Source organism: Sebastes fasciatus, chromosome 2 (genome assembly GCF_043250625.1).
Source record: "Sebastes fasciatus isolate fSebFas1 chromosome 2, fSebFas1.pri, whole genome shotgun sequence".
Taxonomy (NCBI): domain Eukaryota; kingdom Metazoa; phylum Chordata; class Actinopteri; order Perciformes; family Sebastidae; genus Sebastes; species Sebastes fasciatus.
The window spans coordinates 18,876,938-18,893,516 of record NC_133796.1 but is presented as its reverse complement, the minus strand read 5'-3'; the positions used below and the strand labels follow the sequence as shown (position 1 = coordinate 18,893,516).

The window sequence follows — 16,579 nt, the reverse complement described above, 5'->3', positions numbered from 1 at the left end:
GGAAGCGAGGAATGACAGGAATGGGGAGAAAAATAGAGATAGATCGAAAGAGGTAGAGAGAATAGTAGACTTGATTTGCTAAATTAAAGAAGAGAGAGATGCATTGACAAAAAATTAAAAAAACAAGATAAAAATCAATGTGCATCGCTGGAACAAGAGATGTTGGGAAAATGTGGCTTTTTATTCCAAAACATGTTTGTCACAAAAAGCTAGATTGAGGGAACAATTAAATAAATAATGAGTAAAAAAAAAACTGCATAACTGTTGGTACAAACACATGAATTATTATTGTGCTCTCATATCATAAACTAAAGCTGGATTCAAGTGGGAGCAGAGAAATGTTAACATGTAACCTTTCACGACCCAGATTCTCATTATAGCTGAAACAGAAAGCTTCGGTAAGGATTGCAAGTGTTTGGAAATGACATAGAGTGTAAACACAGAAATGTGCAGACAACAAGTGGACGAAAAAAGTGAATGATAAGCAAAGAAACTTAAATCTTTATGCCTCCTATACTTATTTCAATCAGCAGGCATTGTTAATTGGGCAGTAACGTGAAGTTGCCTTAATTGGCCCTGCAAATGTTCAGAGAATATTGTGTGCGTGTGTGTGGGTGTGTGAGGGTGTGTGTGGGTGTGTTTGTGTTGTGGGAGGCGGTCAGGCTGTGGTGAGGCTGCAGAGCAAGGTAGAGCTACTTTTATGCACTTGTTGTGAGCCGTTGTGGATCCGAGGGCCTGTGAAACGCCTAAAATGTAAAGGGGCTGGCAGTTGTTGGGGAGTGAGAGACAGAGGGGAGGAGGGAGGAGGGGAGGTCAGAGGGGCCGAGGGGGGAGGAGAGGACGGGAGTCTCCTGGAAAGTCTACTAGGGGAAGGGGAGGAGAAAGAGGGAGGTGAAAGGGCGTGTGCAGCAGGTGGCAGAAAAAAGGAGTTTAGTTTGTCAGAAGATATGTAAGCCAGCCAGCTGAAGGAGAGACTCTGGACAAGGAGAGTATTTTTTTTTTTAGAAATACAGTATTTTTTTAAATTGTAAGTCTTAGTGGTCACATTTTAGCCAGGAAAATAAAAGGGAGGGAAGTTGTCAGATTTTTTTTTTTTTAAAGGGCATGCTCAGTCGTCTACCTTGCTACCTACTCAGTTAGATTTTTATTTCAGTCATCACTCTCATGAGAGCACAGAGGGTCAGAGTGACAGAGAAAGTGTAAGAATAGCACAAGCCTCGGCATTCAATCGCTGGAACCAATACGTTTGCTGTACACAAGCTTCCTACCTTTTTAAGTGTGGCAACTGACAGAGGCTCCTGCCGTGCATGCACAGTGCAGAGCAGATGGGAGGCTTGTTGGAGATTTTGGAGATTAGTTTTTTTTATCTCAGGTGTTACAGAAGATACTGATACTAAGGATATTGTAAGTGGACAGGTAAAGGTGCTTGAGGGAGAGATTTTTGCTGTTGAAGGTTAATAGTCTGGTGTCCAAATATTCATTCAAACTGTTTTTGTTTTGAGACAGACTCTTAAAAATATGAACATATCCTTGAATTCCTAGAAGTACAACTTGTGTGATTTGATCCCATGATGTTTCAGGACACATTCCTCTTCCTGTTTAGCCTCATTTTGTGAGTGATGTGCTGCACAAATCAGTTCCTTGCTGAGTATGCACTGCTTTCTAATGCTGCTTTCTAACGCTCCTGATGAGGGTAAACAAATGTCCGGATCCTCCCCTTAGTCGATTAGTCGACTAATCTGTCGTTTTGGTCTTTGTTGACTAAGATTTCTTTAGTCAATTAGTCATTTTTTATGTTTTTCTTCATGCTTAATGACTTATTTCCAAGAAACTTGTGAGCACATTTTGGTAAACACAAGATTTTAAAGTGGTGCTTTTGTGTGATTCTTTGTGGTGAAACTTAGTTCTACTGATCTGTCGATTAAATCAACTAATCACACAAAATCATATGAGTGTTAGTCAACTAAAAGTTTCTTTGGTTGTTTCTTTTTGACGGCCCTACCTGAAACTTCTCCAAAGACAATCCAAACATCTCCTGAAGTTAAAAAGCAATTTTAATGTAATTTGTAGTAGAAAGTGTTCTGCTTCATGGCTGACAGGAAAACCAAGAGAGAGGTAGATGTGGGAGCATGACCCCTGATCAATGGGAATATTGGGCAAAAACATAAGATGCTGTTGCGCCTGTGAAGCGCACCTTGTGTTAAAGTGGTGTGATGTCTCATATTGACAGCCGACTCTACTTAAAATATTGCTAAATCTGCTTCATGAGACTGAAGACTCTCTCCACCAGTAAACCTCAACATGATCTTCAACCAACCATAGTGGTGTGGCATGGTTGAGCTTCACCAAAAATGCAGCACAGACTTTTTTTTTTCTAACCGTATGCATCACTTTGATCTATTCTCCTATCTTATGAACAAATATGGCTTTGTGTGATGTTTTTCAAGCAGACAGATGATCATAAATCAATTTGTTGTGTGTGGCTGAAAAGGGTCAGAAGCTCAGTTCCTGTAGTTCCTCAAATAGCCCGGGGCAGATACAGAGAAAAGAAGAGGGGAGCTGCTGCAGCACATGGAGCTGGAATTGGAAACCCATGCAGGGCTGAGCGGCACCTGGTGAGCTGCATGAGCCAGCTGAGCCTGTCCTCCGCAGAGCAGGAGCAACTGCTGCCTCTGCTGGAGGGGTTCACCCACTGTTTAGTTTTAAGAAATAAGAGACATTAGTTACTGATCACAGAGAGAGATCACACCGTCTAAAGGAACATGGTGAAAATAATCTAAACGCAAAGGTTGAGAGCTTAGTTTATTTTCAGTGGTATTTTACAGCATGGCTTTGCCTCTTGTGCCTGTACTGTTTTGAAATCACTTTTCTATCACGTCCAACACACAGCTGATGATTTTAGATATCTAAATTGGTTGATAGACATATACTTGATTTACATTGATAGACTCTTAACCTGCTTTGCCAGGATCCATCTATGTGCCAGCAGTGTGTCTATTTGCATGTTGAAGCTCACCACCCTGTCAACACGACCTGCAGCAGCTGAATAAACATTACTTACATCATTACCAGGAAGTTTTATTTTGGTATGATGGATTGAATGAACATTGATCCCACCAACCTGAGCAGTGAACACTTCTGAACCTGACTGCAGCACCAGTTATTGAAGCAACAGCGCCACTTACTGACAGCCTGACACACTGCATGGAAACAAACAGTTGCTTGTGAGACAAAAACAGAGTGAATATTTTATGACAATCTCAAGTTGAATGAGGACATGTGATCTGGTGCAAGCTATGAAATATAATCTAAGAGCAGGAGATGTGTCGCCTCTTCCCATCATTTTTAGTAGCTCTGTAGGGGAATGGTGATTTAAGGGTGCTAATATAATCACTCTTAAAAATTCAATAAAATATATTGTTGAAAATATACCCATATAATATTTGATATGGGTCGACACAACCCCTTGAAACTGCCCTGATTAAAAATAAACAAGACAGGTTTTAATCTATTATTTATTATTATTTTTTACTTATATTTACTTTAAAAAATATCATTATTGTTTCATTGTACTTGAGAATGTCTCATCTCCCCTTGTTTTATTGTGTATTAAAAATCACTATAAATAAAATAAAAATACCTTTTTTAAAAATAATAATCCACATTTTTAAAAGATATTTAAATATGTTCAGATGTCGTACTTGTGTATACTGTATGTGCCTAAACAGACCAAAACTGAACAGCTTAGCAAACAAACATCCATGAAAAAATCTTCCCACAAAAGAACTATTAGTATATCACTTTATTTACCTTTACATACAAGTATAATAATTTAGCAAACACAAAAATAATTAAAAATCTATCATACATCATTTAGATCATATTATTTATAACTTATAAAAAAATACCCCCCTGCAGTCTTCTGTCATTCTTTATCAGACATAAATCCATCTTTAACTGGCTTTCAAGCACGGTCAGTGTTTACTTAACAGTGTGAGGTGTGAGGTGCCTTTTTTTTATTTATTTTTTTTATTAGCAAAACATGATTTTTTTCTATTTAATTTACAATGATCTGGATGGGCAGGGTTTGGTAATATTACCAACACAGGAACCACAACACAAGTCTGGACATGTGATGTTCAGAGACAATATTCAAGGCATCATATCAAAATAAAATTTACCTTTGAAATGAAGATTAACATGAAAATCTGCTGTGAGTCAAGTAAGTATGAACTACTTGCCTTTTAGGCAAAATAACAAGAATTATAGAAAAAAAAAAGACAAAGAACATGAAAGGTGTCCATAATGAACCAACACAGAGCTCACATGTTGCTGCCGGACAGTCCATACACTGTAATAAATATATAAAACCTCTAAATTTAGACAACCAGAGAGTGATTACTATCGTACACAGACAACATTAGCAGGCTTTCTTATGACCAATTAAATATATTGTTTAAATATTATCATGACTGAGTCATTAACATTTCTGTTACAGGCCACAATCCACTGTTTTAAGAGTCTCTGTGCATCACTGCCTTCATATCATGAATGAAAAGTTACGTTCACAATGATTCAAGTTTCTGACCCCGTTAAAAACATACAAATATTTTTTTTTAGCATAAACCTTCAGAGAAATGCACACGGGTTTGCAGTTATTTTAGTCAAATGGTCAAAGAAAAAAAATGGTATTAATAATTTATTTATATCCATTTTTTTCAATTATTGTATCTAAATATTGAGACAGAAAGCTCCTCCAACACACTATCTGACCTCTGTTTTAGAAATGGACAATAGAGATATAGTTTTGAATAGAGACCAACTTAAATAATATGCGATCATTTGTAAATATTTGTATATAAATTATATTCTGTGCTGTATATCAATGTTGCTCGTTTGATTTAGCGTCCCTTTAGAGCCGTGGGGGATTCAAGCTGAGGGTGTTTGCATGTCTGGTGTTAACGCTCCGCTCCAGACTCCCCCGGAGCAGTGAAGTGGGCATTTACCGTGCAAATATTTACTGAGGAGGATCATTACTTCTGAGTCAGGCCCTCTAAGAGCCAGCTATAATATTTAGCTGGCTCAACGGCGCTGTGGATAACATGTACGGGGTTTTTAGAGCTGTTTACACAGAATTTAACGCTGGCCAAGTGCACATTCAGTAAACACGAGCAGTGAACAGACGATCATGTCACACACTGACAGACACAGTGGGATACAGTCAAAAATGTGTGAGTTGTAATGTTGGTCTCTGTTTTTCCACCATTTATAGATTAGATCAAGGAAGATGACGAGGATTACAAGACAAGATAAAAGATAAAGTGATTTTAGACAATGAGATGATTGTTAAGAGATGACGCACAGACATCTCTGAAACGTCTCCTTTACCCTTCCTCCCCGAGAGCAGCTGAACATCTCCTAGAAAAAGTCTGTTTAGCGGACCTCAATCAACTCTCCCACGTAACTGTGCACATTTTATTTTGTTTGACATAGAAAGATGGTAAAGTTTAGCAGCTGTCACTTCAACCAAAGTAGAAGAAAAACTAACTGAATCTAAACATATATGATTGATTAAAGGGACAGTGTGTAGGATTTGCTGGCATCTAGTGGTGTGGTTGCAGATTGCAACCAACTGAGTACCCCTCCGCTCACTCATCCCTCTACAGGACTGCGGTAACTTGAGCCACCGAGTGCAAAACTGTGGTAACGCCGTTGGGCTCGCTCAGAGGTCATCCTTACCATAATAACACTACTTGAGGAGCAACAGACATCAGACAGCGGCTGGCGGTACCACGGTTTTGCAATGTAGATATGAAGGGCTCATTCTAAGCTCAGGAAAACACAACGATTCTTAGATTCAGGCGATTATACACTAATGAAAACATAATTATGAATATTATATTCCATTTCTGCTAATAGATCCCCCGAAATGTTACACACTGTTCCTTTAACTGACACCAAATCCTTGATAGGAGTAATAATAATGTTTTAGATGTTTAGCACCTCAGCTGTTACTTACAGGACGATCACTAATATCTTTCATGGCAATTGGCACACATTAATGTACAGTATGTCCTCATAGTGTTCAGTCCTGTTTTACAACAACAACACATATAGCTGCTTCATTTGGCTTGTTTAAACTAAAAAAAAATGTAAGCTTCAAGTTTTAAAAATCAATAGACACAAATACACATTTAGCAGTTCTGTATACATGATACTGGACTGTTTTTGGTTTAGTGATGAACATCATGAAGTGATAACAGATTACTGCATCCCGTAGCAGAGAGTGAAAGTCATTTGCACCAGATTCATGCCGTCACATTTACATTCTGCACACATCTCTCAGGTGGGTCTGAACTATTTTAAACAGGATTTGGGCTTTTTACCCCAAAACTATGGTAGTGACAGTGATTTAAAAAATGACATGTTGACTATGAGCCTTCTGTGTGAGGAGTGTCTGACTTCATCATGTCTCCTCAGACCTCGTCTTTCAGTGTAGAATTAGATATTTTCAAAATAAAGCACCTCTAGGGAACTCCATGTTTCAGTTCTTAGGTCTTCACTGTGGATTACCCTGTTCACTCTGTTTCCTTTCCAAACAGCTCTTCATGTGGTGCTAAACAGTAACTTCAGCAGTGAAAGACACTCGCAGCAATTAAGAAAACCCCTTAAATGTTTCCTAGTGGTTTTCCATTCTCCTCTCTCTCTAGTGTTCATCTGTAGTCCTGTGGGAAGATCTGCTTTCCTTCAGCTTTTATTCATCTCTATTTATTCCAGGCAATATCTATTTGTCCTCTCTACCCCCACTCCTTCTGGAGCAAAGCCACTGTTTCCCCAGGCACTGACCTCACCTCCTGATTTCTCCCTCTTCCTCATCCGCTCGTCTGTAGTTCCTCGTCCTCTCAGCGAAGAGCTCGTTTCTGTTCGTCTTGTAGAAACGCCTGTTTCTCCATCAGTTTTCTGAACAGTCCCTGCCTGTTGCCTAGCAGCTCTGTGTGCTGGCCACACTCGACTATACGCCGCTGGTCCAGCACCGCGACGGCGTTCGCATTCTGGATGGTCGACAGACGGTGAGCGATGATCACGACTGTCCTCCCTGTTGATTGTGTATAATATTAGTCAGGAGAAACAAAGACTGGCACCAGTGCGCCAGTAGAAGCAGTATTAAAGCTTTATTCTGAAATGAACACAGTATACCTTCCATTAGACGCTCCAAGGCCTCCTGGACCAGGAACTCATTCTCTGAATCCAGTGCACTGAGGAAAGATGATTGTTTAGGGTTTTCTTCATCAAAATGTCTCTAACCAGCACAATAAAAACTGTTTCCGAAGTCAGTATTATCATCATAACACATCTACAGTGCTGTGCGGGATAAAGGATGAAGACATTAAAATAATTGTAAGTAAAGTAGTTTTGCTAGCTGTCTTTAGGCGCAGTCTTTCTCACCTGGTAGCCTCGTCTAACAGCAGGATCTTAGGATTCTGTGGAGAGAGAACACAAACAGTGTTATACACACTAACTCAGGTTTGGAGTTTAGATCAAGTGGTTCCATTTTTGTGGTTCAGTGAATATGATGATTAGATACTGATGACAACAGTCTGTGAGCAATGATGGGAAAAGCCAGTCCTACGTAATGGATCACAGATGTTACCTGCAAATGCAGATAAACTGTAAACTGACCATGTTGTTGTTGTACTCACCTTGAGTAGAGCTCTGGCTATAGCTATCCTCTGCTTCTGACCACCTGAGAAACAAACACACAACTTAACTGTGTACACATAAAGGCTATGTCTAAATAGATTCTATGTGTCTACTGTCACAGAGTGCACAGAGCCATGATAGTTAATAGAGTTGTTTTTAGGGCTGCACAATTTAGAAAAAATATCTAATTGCGATTATTTCGACAGACATTGCAATTGCGATGTAATTTTTGATATTAGCGGGAATGATCATTCATACATCATTATTTTCATTTTCATTGAAAAAAATAACAAAGATGTTTTCTTAAGTCTGCAGAATATATATTGTGTAGGCCAGGACATCTCTGAAGCACCACAATATTTAATTTAAAATGGTATTTTGACACACATTTCACCTTTAACAATTATTGCGATTTCCTCCTCATCCGGCGATTTGAAAATTGCAGTAGGCCATATTGCAATTGCTCTAACATTTTTATCAATTGTGCAGCCCTAGTTTTTTTTTTTTTTTTACAAAATATGAATACACACTAAATACAAATACTTGTGAAATAGAGTTAGAAAGACTTGGAAACAGTAAGCGGTGTTGTCTTTCTAAAATGTAAAACAAAACTTAAAATAAAAGTCTTGAATTACTTTTTCATATTAAAAACAGCAAATTTGGTATTTCATTTTATATGAATGCATTATTGAGATAAAATTATTCTTAAAAAGAATAAATGAGCACACATACGTACATATATTTACAACCTTGTGAAAGTGATGTGTGTATCAACAGCTCACATAAAACAACTATCATCTTCAGTATCATCAACCGTGCTGACTGCTTTCTGGCATCCACAGTGAAGTAGATGTTGTGATCATAACTCTGTCGTGTCTCCGCCTCAGTTTCTCACCTGACAGCAGCACTCCTTTCTCCCCCACTACAGTGTTAAAGCCCTTAGGAAAAGCCTGGACGAAATTAAAGGCGTTGGCCACTCTGGCTGCCCTGTAGATGTCCTCTGTGGACACAGCGTCTGGGTCCACTGCACCGTACGCTATGTTGTCTCTTATAGAGCAAGAAAACAGCACGGGCTCCTGGGAGAGAGGTGGGGAGACAATCTTCACTCAGAGGCTCTCAGACACTTATAGTTAATGGAAATACACTTTATGTGTGTGCTGTGAGATCTGTTGTGTAGGAACATAAACAATTTAAAGATTAATTTATTACCTGGCTGACCGTTCCAATGTGACTCCTGAGCCAATAGGGATTCAGATCTCTGATGTCATGACCATCTATAGTGATGACACCTGGACAAAAGAGGTCATTCTCAGAGGTAAAACAGCGGTCTGATAGAGGCTTGTACTCTTAAATGTGTCATCATCAGATTTTGTCTGATTATTTATTAGACAGAACAAGCTCAATCTCACCAGCATCGGAGTCGTACAGCCTGAGCAGCAGCGAGACCAAGGTAGATTTTCCAGAGCCGCTGGGTCCCACTACAGCCATGATGGTACCAGCTGGGACCAGCAAACTGAGGTTCTGGAAAATAGGAGCCTCGGTACGGGTCGGGTAGGCAAAGGAGACGTCGGAGAACTCCAACTGACCCTTCAGCTGGTCTGGAGGAAGCACGAGGCCTTCTGTGGAGGAAGCAGATCAAAGATAGAACCATTATTCAGTTTAACTTCCTTGATTGGTTTAAAACAGGAAACAAGGAAATATAAAACAAATGGAGAAGGAAATGCAGCAAAAAACAGTCTCAGATTATTTTTATACATCTTAAAATTTAAATTGTACCTATTGTTTATTAACTGAGTGGGCAAAATACCCATGTTTTACCTCTGTTGACGTCTGTTTTGCAATAACAAATAAAACTTTCACATATTTCAAGCAAGCAGTGAGTCTTTGAAATCTGTTATATATATAGTTATTACACAGCTTTGTTGAATACTCAATTCTGATTGGTCAATTATGGTCGGTTATTTTTTTTTATAGCAGACCATTGCTATGTATAACAGACCATTGCTATGGAAGCAGTTCTGATCTCGGACTCTGGAGGAACATTTTTGTGTCAAATTATTGATTTCTATAGTAAGCAGTCGTGTAATAAGCGGGATAATGTACAGCTAGCGGGTCATTGTTGCGAAATAAACCCTGACACTGTGATGCAGGACACCGACGCGAATTATCCCTTACTTAGTTACAGATAAAACATCTGATAGTGAATATAAATCTAGTTATAGTGATGATTATAGATGTGAAATTCCCGACAGGACAGGACAAAATGGGTACTCATTGAAGCAGTGAGGTAATAGTCTCTCCTGTCTGTGTGTGTGTCTGTGTGTGTGTGTGTGTGTGTGTGTGTGTGTGTGTGTGTGTGTGTGAGAGAGAGTGTGTGTGTGTGTGCTGACCATTTAGAGGAAACTCCGGCTTTCTGTCCATCAGCTCCCACAGTCTGGCTCCTGCTCCAAACCCCTTCATCAGCTCAGAGTAGAAGGAACTCATACCTGCACATCAAGCAGAAAAAACACAGAGACATAAGCCATCGCACACACACAGTATGGATGTAAACAGTACAGTTAAGGAGATTCATATAACAGGAAACTGCATGTATTGTGTGTATTACCTGCAATACTGATGCCCACCCAGAAGGTGTACATGAGGAACGATGAGAGCTCCCCTACAGTCATGTGCTGGCTGGCCATCATAAGGCCTCCTTTGTACAGCACTGACAGGATCATGATGTTACCACTGAGACCAGTCTGAAACACACGCACACACACACACACTTGGTTATTTGATTAATAAAACATCTGTCATCACTGCTACTCCCTGACGAAGCACTGGTTATACTGATTACAGCCCATTAGGGAACCTGCAAGATAAGCTAACTGGTCTCTCTCTTGATATCTGAATTACAGCTCATCGAGCGTGGAGAATATTATTTTTTATCTGACTTGAACATTTAGAGAAACAGCCTGTGAGTAGGAGATGCAGGGACGGACGTCTAGCTAAAACTAATGAATGAATGATATTCAACTAATGGAGGATACTTTATCATTCAGTATATGGGTTTTGTTTACACTGTTTGAAAAGAAATGCACTGCATTATATTTCAACTTACCATGTGAAAAATGCATACAGAAGATATGAGGAGAAAACCCTGTTTAAGAGCTGTGAGCCAAGTTGTGTCACTGAGTTGTTTCAACACTGTTTTACAACCTTTTAAAGTGCACAGATGGGTTCAAAAGGTTCTCTGACCTTGTAGGGAGGATTGGATAATACTTTTTTATGGGGAAACATCTGCCATATACAGACATCTCAGGTACTGTGGTGTTGTGACAAAACAGGGGAAAAAAAGCAGAAGCCCCTGTGCAATATTTTACTTCCTAACTGTGGATTTGGTTTGCTTCACTGACAGGACGCACAAACACACACACACACTTACCACTCCAAAGAAGCCAGCTCGTAGTACAGCCTCCCTCCTGGCCAGCCTGAGGACTTCGTCTGTCTTCTCTGTGTACGTGTTTACCTCTGACAGCTCCTTACCAAAAGCCCTGACAGTCCGCAGGTTGCTGATTCGCTCTTCAGCCAACTACACACACATGCAAACATGGAAATCAGATTATCAACATAGCAAATTTACTCTATCTGCAAATTTAATTAAAGGCTAAATGAGTAGGGTTTCCCTAAAAAACAATGTATAGACAAAACAAATCCATCTCAATCATCATTTATGACCCAGTAGAAGTGTGTGGTGGTGTCTGTATCTGCAGAGACCTTGCAGCCCTCTGCCGGGATTTTCGAATTTTGCTGTGTTCGGGATGTTTCTGGGCGTCAACCTCTTTAAAAATATAGGTGACAGATCATAAGCACACATCCAAGAGGAAGCTATGAAAATGTCGGACACAGCGCAGAAAAAAATACAAATATAGCGAGGCGAAACAGCTTGTTCCAAAATAAGACTGAATCTGGAGTTGGCGAGCACCCTAACCCTAACCGCGGTCAGGAGGCGTGTATTTATGGTGTCGTTGAGCCGGGGGGGGAGAAGCAGCCTTTGAATGTTATGTTTACATACTGCAACAGACAAATGCTACTCATTCTGCCTTTAGGCTATCACAGGTAGTGGAGCATTTATATGAGATATACATAAAACTAGGATAGACAAACAGTATGGTTTCACTGACCAACCAATATTATAAACTGCTGTTTTCAGTGTAGAGCTTCACAAAAATCATATAAAAGGCAAAGACACTGGGTTTGTTGACACAACAAATTTGCAAATGTCACAGAATCACGAATAAACAAAGTTCAAACCATTTAACTTTGATCTGTGTGTTTCTGTGCACTGTACCTGTGTGGCTTGTGCAAGTGCGTCCTGTGTGCATTTGGAGATGGAGCGAAGGTATCTGCCATAGACTACAGCAAGACCGGCCATGGGAGGAACGATCAGCAACACAAAGCTCGCAAGACTGGGAGAGACATAGAACTATGAGAGGAGAGAGAGAGAGAGGAAAAAAAACAGCAGTTAATGGAGATAAAAGGGGGGAAAAGACAGAAAAGAAAGGAGAGGGAGGGAAGTAGAGGAGGAATAAAAAAAGTTCACACCAGATGTCCCTTATCAGTAACTGCTAGGGCTGTCCTCGAACCAAAGAAATTCTTAGTCAATTAACACTCAAACGATTTTGTCGATTAATCGATTAGTTGATTTAATCGATATATCTGTAAAACTGAGTTTCTCCACAAAGAATCACACAAAAGTACCACTTTAAATCTTGTGTTTACCAAAATGTGCTCACAAGTTTCTTAGAAATAAGTCACTGAGCATGAAAAAAGAATAAAAAATTACTAATCGACTAAAGAAATCTTGGTCGACTGAGACCAAAACGACTGATGAGTCGACTAATCGACTAAGAGGAAGCAGCCCTAATAATTACAGCAATTACTTCCGTTCATTTCCTTGAACGTTCGTTACACCAGGAAATCCTTTGACTTCCTTGTAAAAGGCCAGATTGTTTGTCGTAAGCATGCAATGTGTTTTATGATTTTCTCTTTGAGAAGATACAGTTGGAAGGAAGTTAACGGACCTGTTAGTCAACAAATCTCTGATCCATGAAGAAAGTTACACAGGCTGATACACAGATTGTAGTCAGATGAGCGATATTTAGATTAATAGCTCAGCAATTAATTATCAGCTCAAGAGAAGTGGCCTTCTCCACAATGCTTTGTGCCTCTGGGTGTGGCAGTCATTTACCAGAATCTACCCTTTTCTTTATATTGATAAGAAGTATAGCTGTAAATCTGCTTCCCAACAGTCCTATAGTTCACAAACCGTAAAGTGCAGCTCATATACTAACAGCTGAGAACAGAATGGAAAGACGCAAACAAAAGACGCCAAGAAAATCACAACTACTTCCTTGTACTCAACAACAAAATACCATCCACGGACACACCTTACTCTTTTGTTAAATGACTGTAGTGCTTTTAAAAGTCATACCGACTGTGAGTGTTTGCAATAATTGTGTTAAATCTAAAAGTATTTCAGTCACATCAGTAACACAATCCTTAACACATTTATTTCACAACATAAACATATCATAAAGGATACCCGATGATTCCTTATTCAAACTTGTCCTGACCAACGGCAGCGGGACTCACCATCATACTGACACCAGCAGCTGCCTGGGCGACAGCTCTCAGCCCGTCTGACAGGTTGTCAGTGATGGAGCGGCCCACCACGGCCGTGTCAGCGGAGAGGCGGTTGATAAGCTCGCCGGTCCTATTCCTGTCAAAAAACGCCACTTCCTGTCTGAGGATGGAGGAGAAGACGGAGGCACGCAGATTACGAACAATCTGTTGGCCTGAATGGAGAAGAGAGGAAGATGGAGATAAGAGACGGTTGACGATTAATCGTTCCAGGCAGTCATTCAATAAAAACACAAAGTATTGTTGCACATACTTAATTAAAACATTACTTCAGGCTCTGTTAACTTGTGATGGACATTTGTCATTATATTTGGCATACTGTTGAGTAAATTATTAGTAAATTGATTGAAAAAAGACAATAATTGATTAAAGGAATAGTTTGACATTTTAGAAAATAAGCTTATTTCCTTTCTTGCTAAGACTTAGATGGGAAGAGCGATACCAATCTCATGTCTATACACTAAATATAAAGGTAGGGCCGATAGCCTAGTTTAGCACAAAGACTGGAGACAGGGGAAAACAGCTAGCATGACTTGACTGTCCAAAGTTCACCAATAAGCCTATCCTTTAACTCTGAAGCTCACTAATTAACATCTTGTGAGTTTAATCTGTACACAAACATAGATGTTGTCTGTGTGAGGTTGCCAGGAAGTCACTGCAACCGGCCGTCAGGAAATAATCACAGCACATTGTGCTCCATGTGCACGGATTAAACAAACAAGATAGATCATGTTCATTAATGAGTTTTAGAGGTGCTGGTAGGTGATTTTTTACTTTGGTCAATGGCAGGCTAGCGGCTTCCCCTGAGAATTTATCCTAAGCTAAACTAACCATCTCCTGACTCTAGCTTCATATTTAACATGCAGACATGTGAGAGTGGTATTGATCCTCTCATCTAATTGTTGCGAAAATATTTCCAAGTCTTTCAGAGTATTTAGTACACTGAAAGATATTGTTTCCTCCACTTTCCAGCACAGAGAAAGCAAAGCTGAAGACTTGGAGGAGATATGAATGTAGATTCCTCTCATTCTGGTTATTGATGCAGACACCAGTGAGTTTGTGTTTAGTGGTGGCCGTATGTACTGTGTGAATATGACGCCTATGCCTGCCTTTCTCCATCTCACCTGAGGTCTGCATGAGGTAGACTCTGGCAGCGTTGGCTGCCCCGCCACACAGGAACACACCCGATAGCATGATGCATAATGATGTCAGGGAGGCCGTCATTGTCTCTGTGTCTGTTCCAGTAGTGTAAATGGTGTCAATCACTTTACCCAGGAAGAACGGAGCTGACATGGTTACTGCACTGGAGACAGTTAGGAAGCCCAAAGCAGCTGATGTGGATACAGGGAAAAGACAGAAAAACAAAAAATGAGTTTAAACAAATGATTGTAGAGAGAAACCCCAGGGCTACAATTTATAAAAGGAAGTTTTAACTTCATATTTTGAAGTAGTTATCCAGCGAACATCATGAACAGCTGAGAGTAGCAGAGCAGCCTTTGATTGGTGTCACGATATACCGGTATTGACGATAACCGTGATATTTAAAAAACGAAATATTGATATCATGTTAATAATGTACATATGATAATATTGTCAGCACCTCTTAAATCAGTCTATATATACAGTTATGGTTACAGACTCTCTCTCTACCTCCCTAAACTCATATTTTGAGTGTAATTCATTTTCCAAAATGGAGACAAAATGCACAATAAACAAAGTTAAAGATGAATTTGACAGATTGCATCATTAGTTGTTTTTTTATTTCAATAGGTATCGCGATAATATCGTTATTGTGAATCCTCTATTGTGTAGTGAAAACATGATATTACGACAGCCCTACTTTGACCTAATGAGTTTCCAATCTTGGAGAACCTGTATCCAAACCAGGTCAGATCACTTTACAAAGCAACTCACAGCCAACAAAGACACATATCTACTATCCACTATCTATCTATACACTATGGCAGTAGTGAATTGTGACCCCTGTATCATGTTCAGCCCTAGTACATACAAACACAGTTTACCTGCCAGGCTCCATCTCTCCGGGTGAGCCAGTCGCAGGATCCTCTTGACGTCCTCCAGGGGGACCGTGGTGGGTGTCTGTCCGCTCTCCCTCTCCCTCTCCCTCTCCGTGTCCGTCTGCTCCGTCTTCACCGACCCGGCTGCAGGTGTAGGTGTGGAGGCGGCTGAAGAAGAAGAAGAAGAAGAGCTGGCAAAGGCAACAGTTGTGTGTGTGAGTGTCCTGGAGAGACCTCTGAGTGGTGGACTGCAGGACAGCACAGACATGAAGCACCCAGGTGATGATGAGGAGGAGGAGAGAGGGAAGCCAGGTGTCGGATGATGGAGGACTGATGTCTGATGTCTCTTCCTCCGGAGGGCAGCTGAGAGAGTCACACGGTGCTCCAGCCACAACAACATCCTCTGTGGCTGTTTGAGTCTGGAGCACCGCGACATGCGGGTTAAAAGCCGCATCGTCCCAAAGTTGAAGTGTTGATAGATAGTTAAGTAAATATCCTTACAGTGGTCAGTCAGACTCAGTGGTTGAGCTGTTTCTTGTTGAGTAAAACATGTTCGTCCTCTCAGCGGTTACAGGTCAACTTCTTGCCGCTACATGGTCGAGTTTAAGACCGTTATTGTCCGTTTGTATCTGCTCCTGACAGCCGTTATTCAGCCAGTTTATCTCTTATCACTTAGCAACACATCACTTAGCAACAACACCCTGTCTGTCACTGTCATCTGCTGTCATCTGTCGCTGGATATCTGGTTGAAGTGGAAACACAAGCTGCCGAAGACCGACTAAAACATCTAATCCACTCTGATTATTACACCTTATTCCTCTGGAAAGAGTCCAACAGGAGCAGAAACCAGAGAGGTGACCCTGGTTGTGGTTCTCATGTAATGTTAGATTCCTCTTCTTCTTCGACGGTTGGACTCAATGGCTGACGATACTAGCAAACTTTCCCCAGGCGTAACCAAGCGAACCCAGATAACGTCAATACTTAGCCAGTGTTGTAGAGTTGTTAAAGGTTATAATTCAAAATGTGTCATTAAACTAGTGCCAAAAGAACAAAAATCTAATGTATATTTTTATTTAGTTCATACAGATATACGTAAGTTGCCATGGGAAAATATTAATTATTGGATTATTTAAAAAAAAAAAATTAAATTATTTTTTAAAATTATTATTATTATT

General features: G+C 40.1%; 1 protein-coding gene across 2 annotated transcripts; it reads right to left on the bottom strand.

Annotated features, from left to right (window-relative positions):
• Positions 1-2,553: 2,553 nt before the first annotated feature.
• Positions 2,554-16,307, bottom strand: abcb10 (ATP-binding cassette, sub-family B (MDR/TAP), member 10). Of its 2 annotated transcripts, XR_012590549.1 has the most exons (17): positions 15,411-16,307; positions 14,511-14,717; positions 13,339-13,541; positions 12,035-12,169; positions 11,129-11,275; positions 10,307-10,442; positions 10,092-10,187; positions 9,111-9,320; positions 8,911-8,990; positions 8,597-8,777; positions 7,701-7,744; positions 7,447-7,481; positions 7,198-7,256; positions 6,852-7,096; positions 3,122-3,200; positions 2,940-3,042; positions 2,554-2,692 (listed from the first exon to the last, which is right to left on the bottom strand). XR_012590549.1 is itself a non-coding variant. In XM_074612727.1 (14 exons), the coding sequence occupies exons 1-14, from the start codon at positions 15,856-15,858 to the stop codon at positions 6,903-6,905; spliced, it is 2,175 nt and encodes a 724-aa protein (XP_074468828.1). In that variant the 5' UTR covers positions 15,859-16,307; the 3' UTR covers positions 4,687-6,902. The 2 variants fall into 2 exon arrangements, 1 of the variants encoding a protein (XP_074468828.1); XM_074612727.1 differs by lacking the exons at positions 2,554-2,692; positions 2,940-3,042; positions 3,122-3,200 and having other exon boundaries at positions 4,687-7,096.
• Between the last annotated feature and the right edge of the window lie 272 nt (positions 16,308-16,579).

Bases quoted from the DNA above. Each gene is read 5' to 3' on its own strand.
- abcb10 (XM_074612727.1), bottom strand. From the start codon at position 15,858: ATGCGGCTTTTAACCCGCATGTCGCGGTGCTCCAGACTCAAACAGCCA. The intron at 12,170-13,338 runs GTGAGTCCCGCT...CTCCTCTCATAG, and splicing joins CTGCTGGTGTCAGTATGATG to TTCTATGTCTCTCCCAGTCT. The intron at 10,188-10,306 runs GTAATACACACA...CTTGATGTGCAG, and splicing joins GGTGGGCATCAGTATTGCAG to GTATGAGTTCCTTCTACTCT.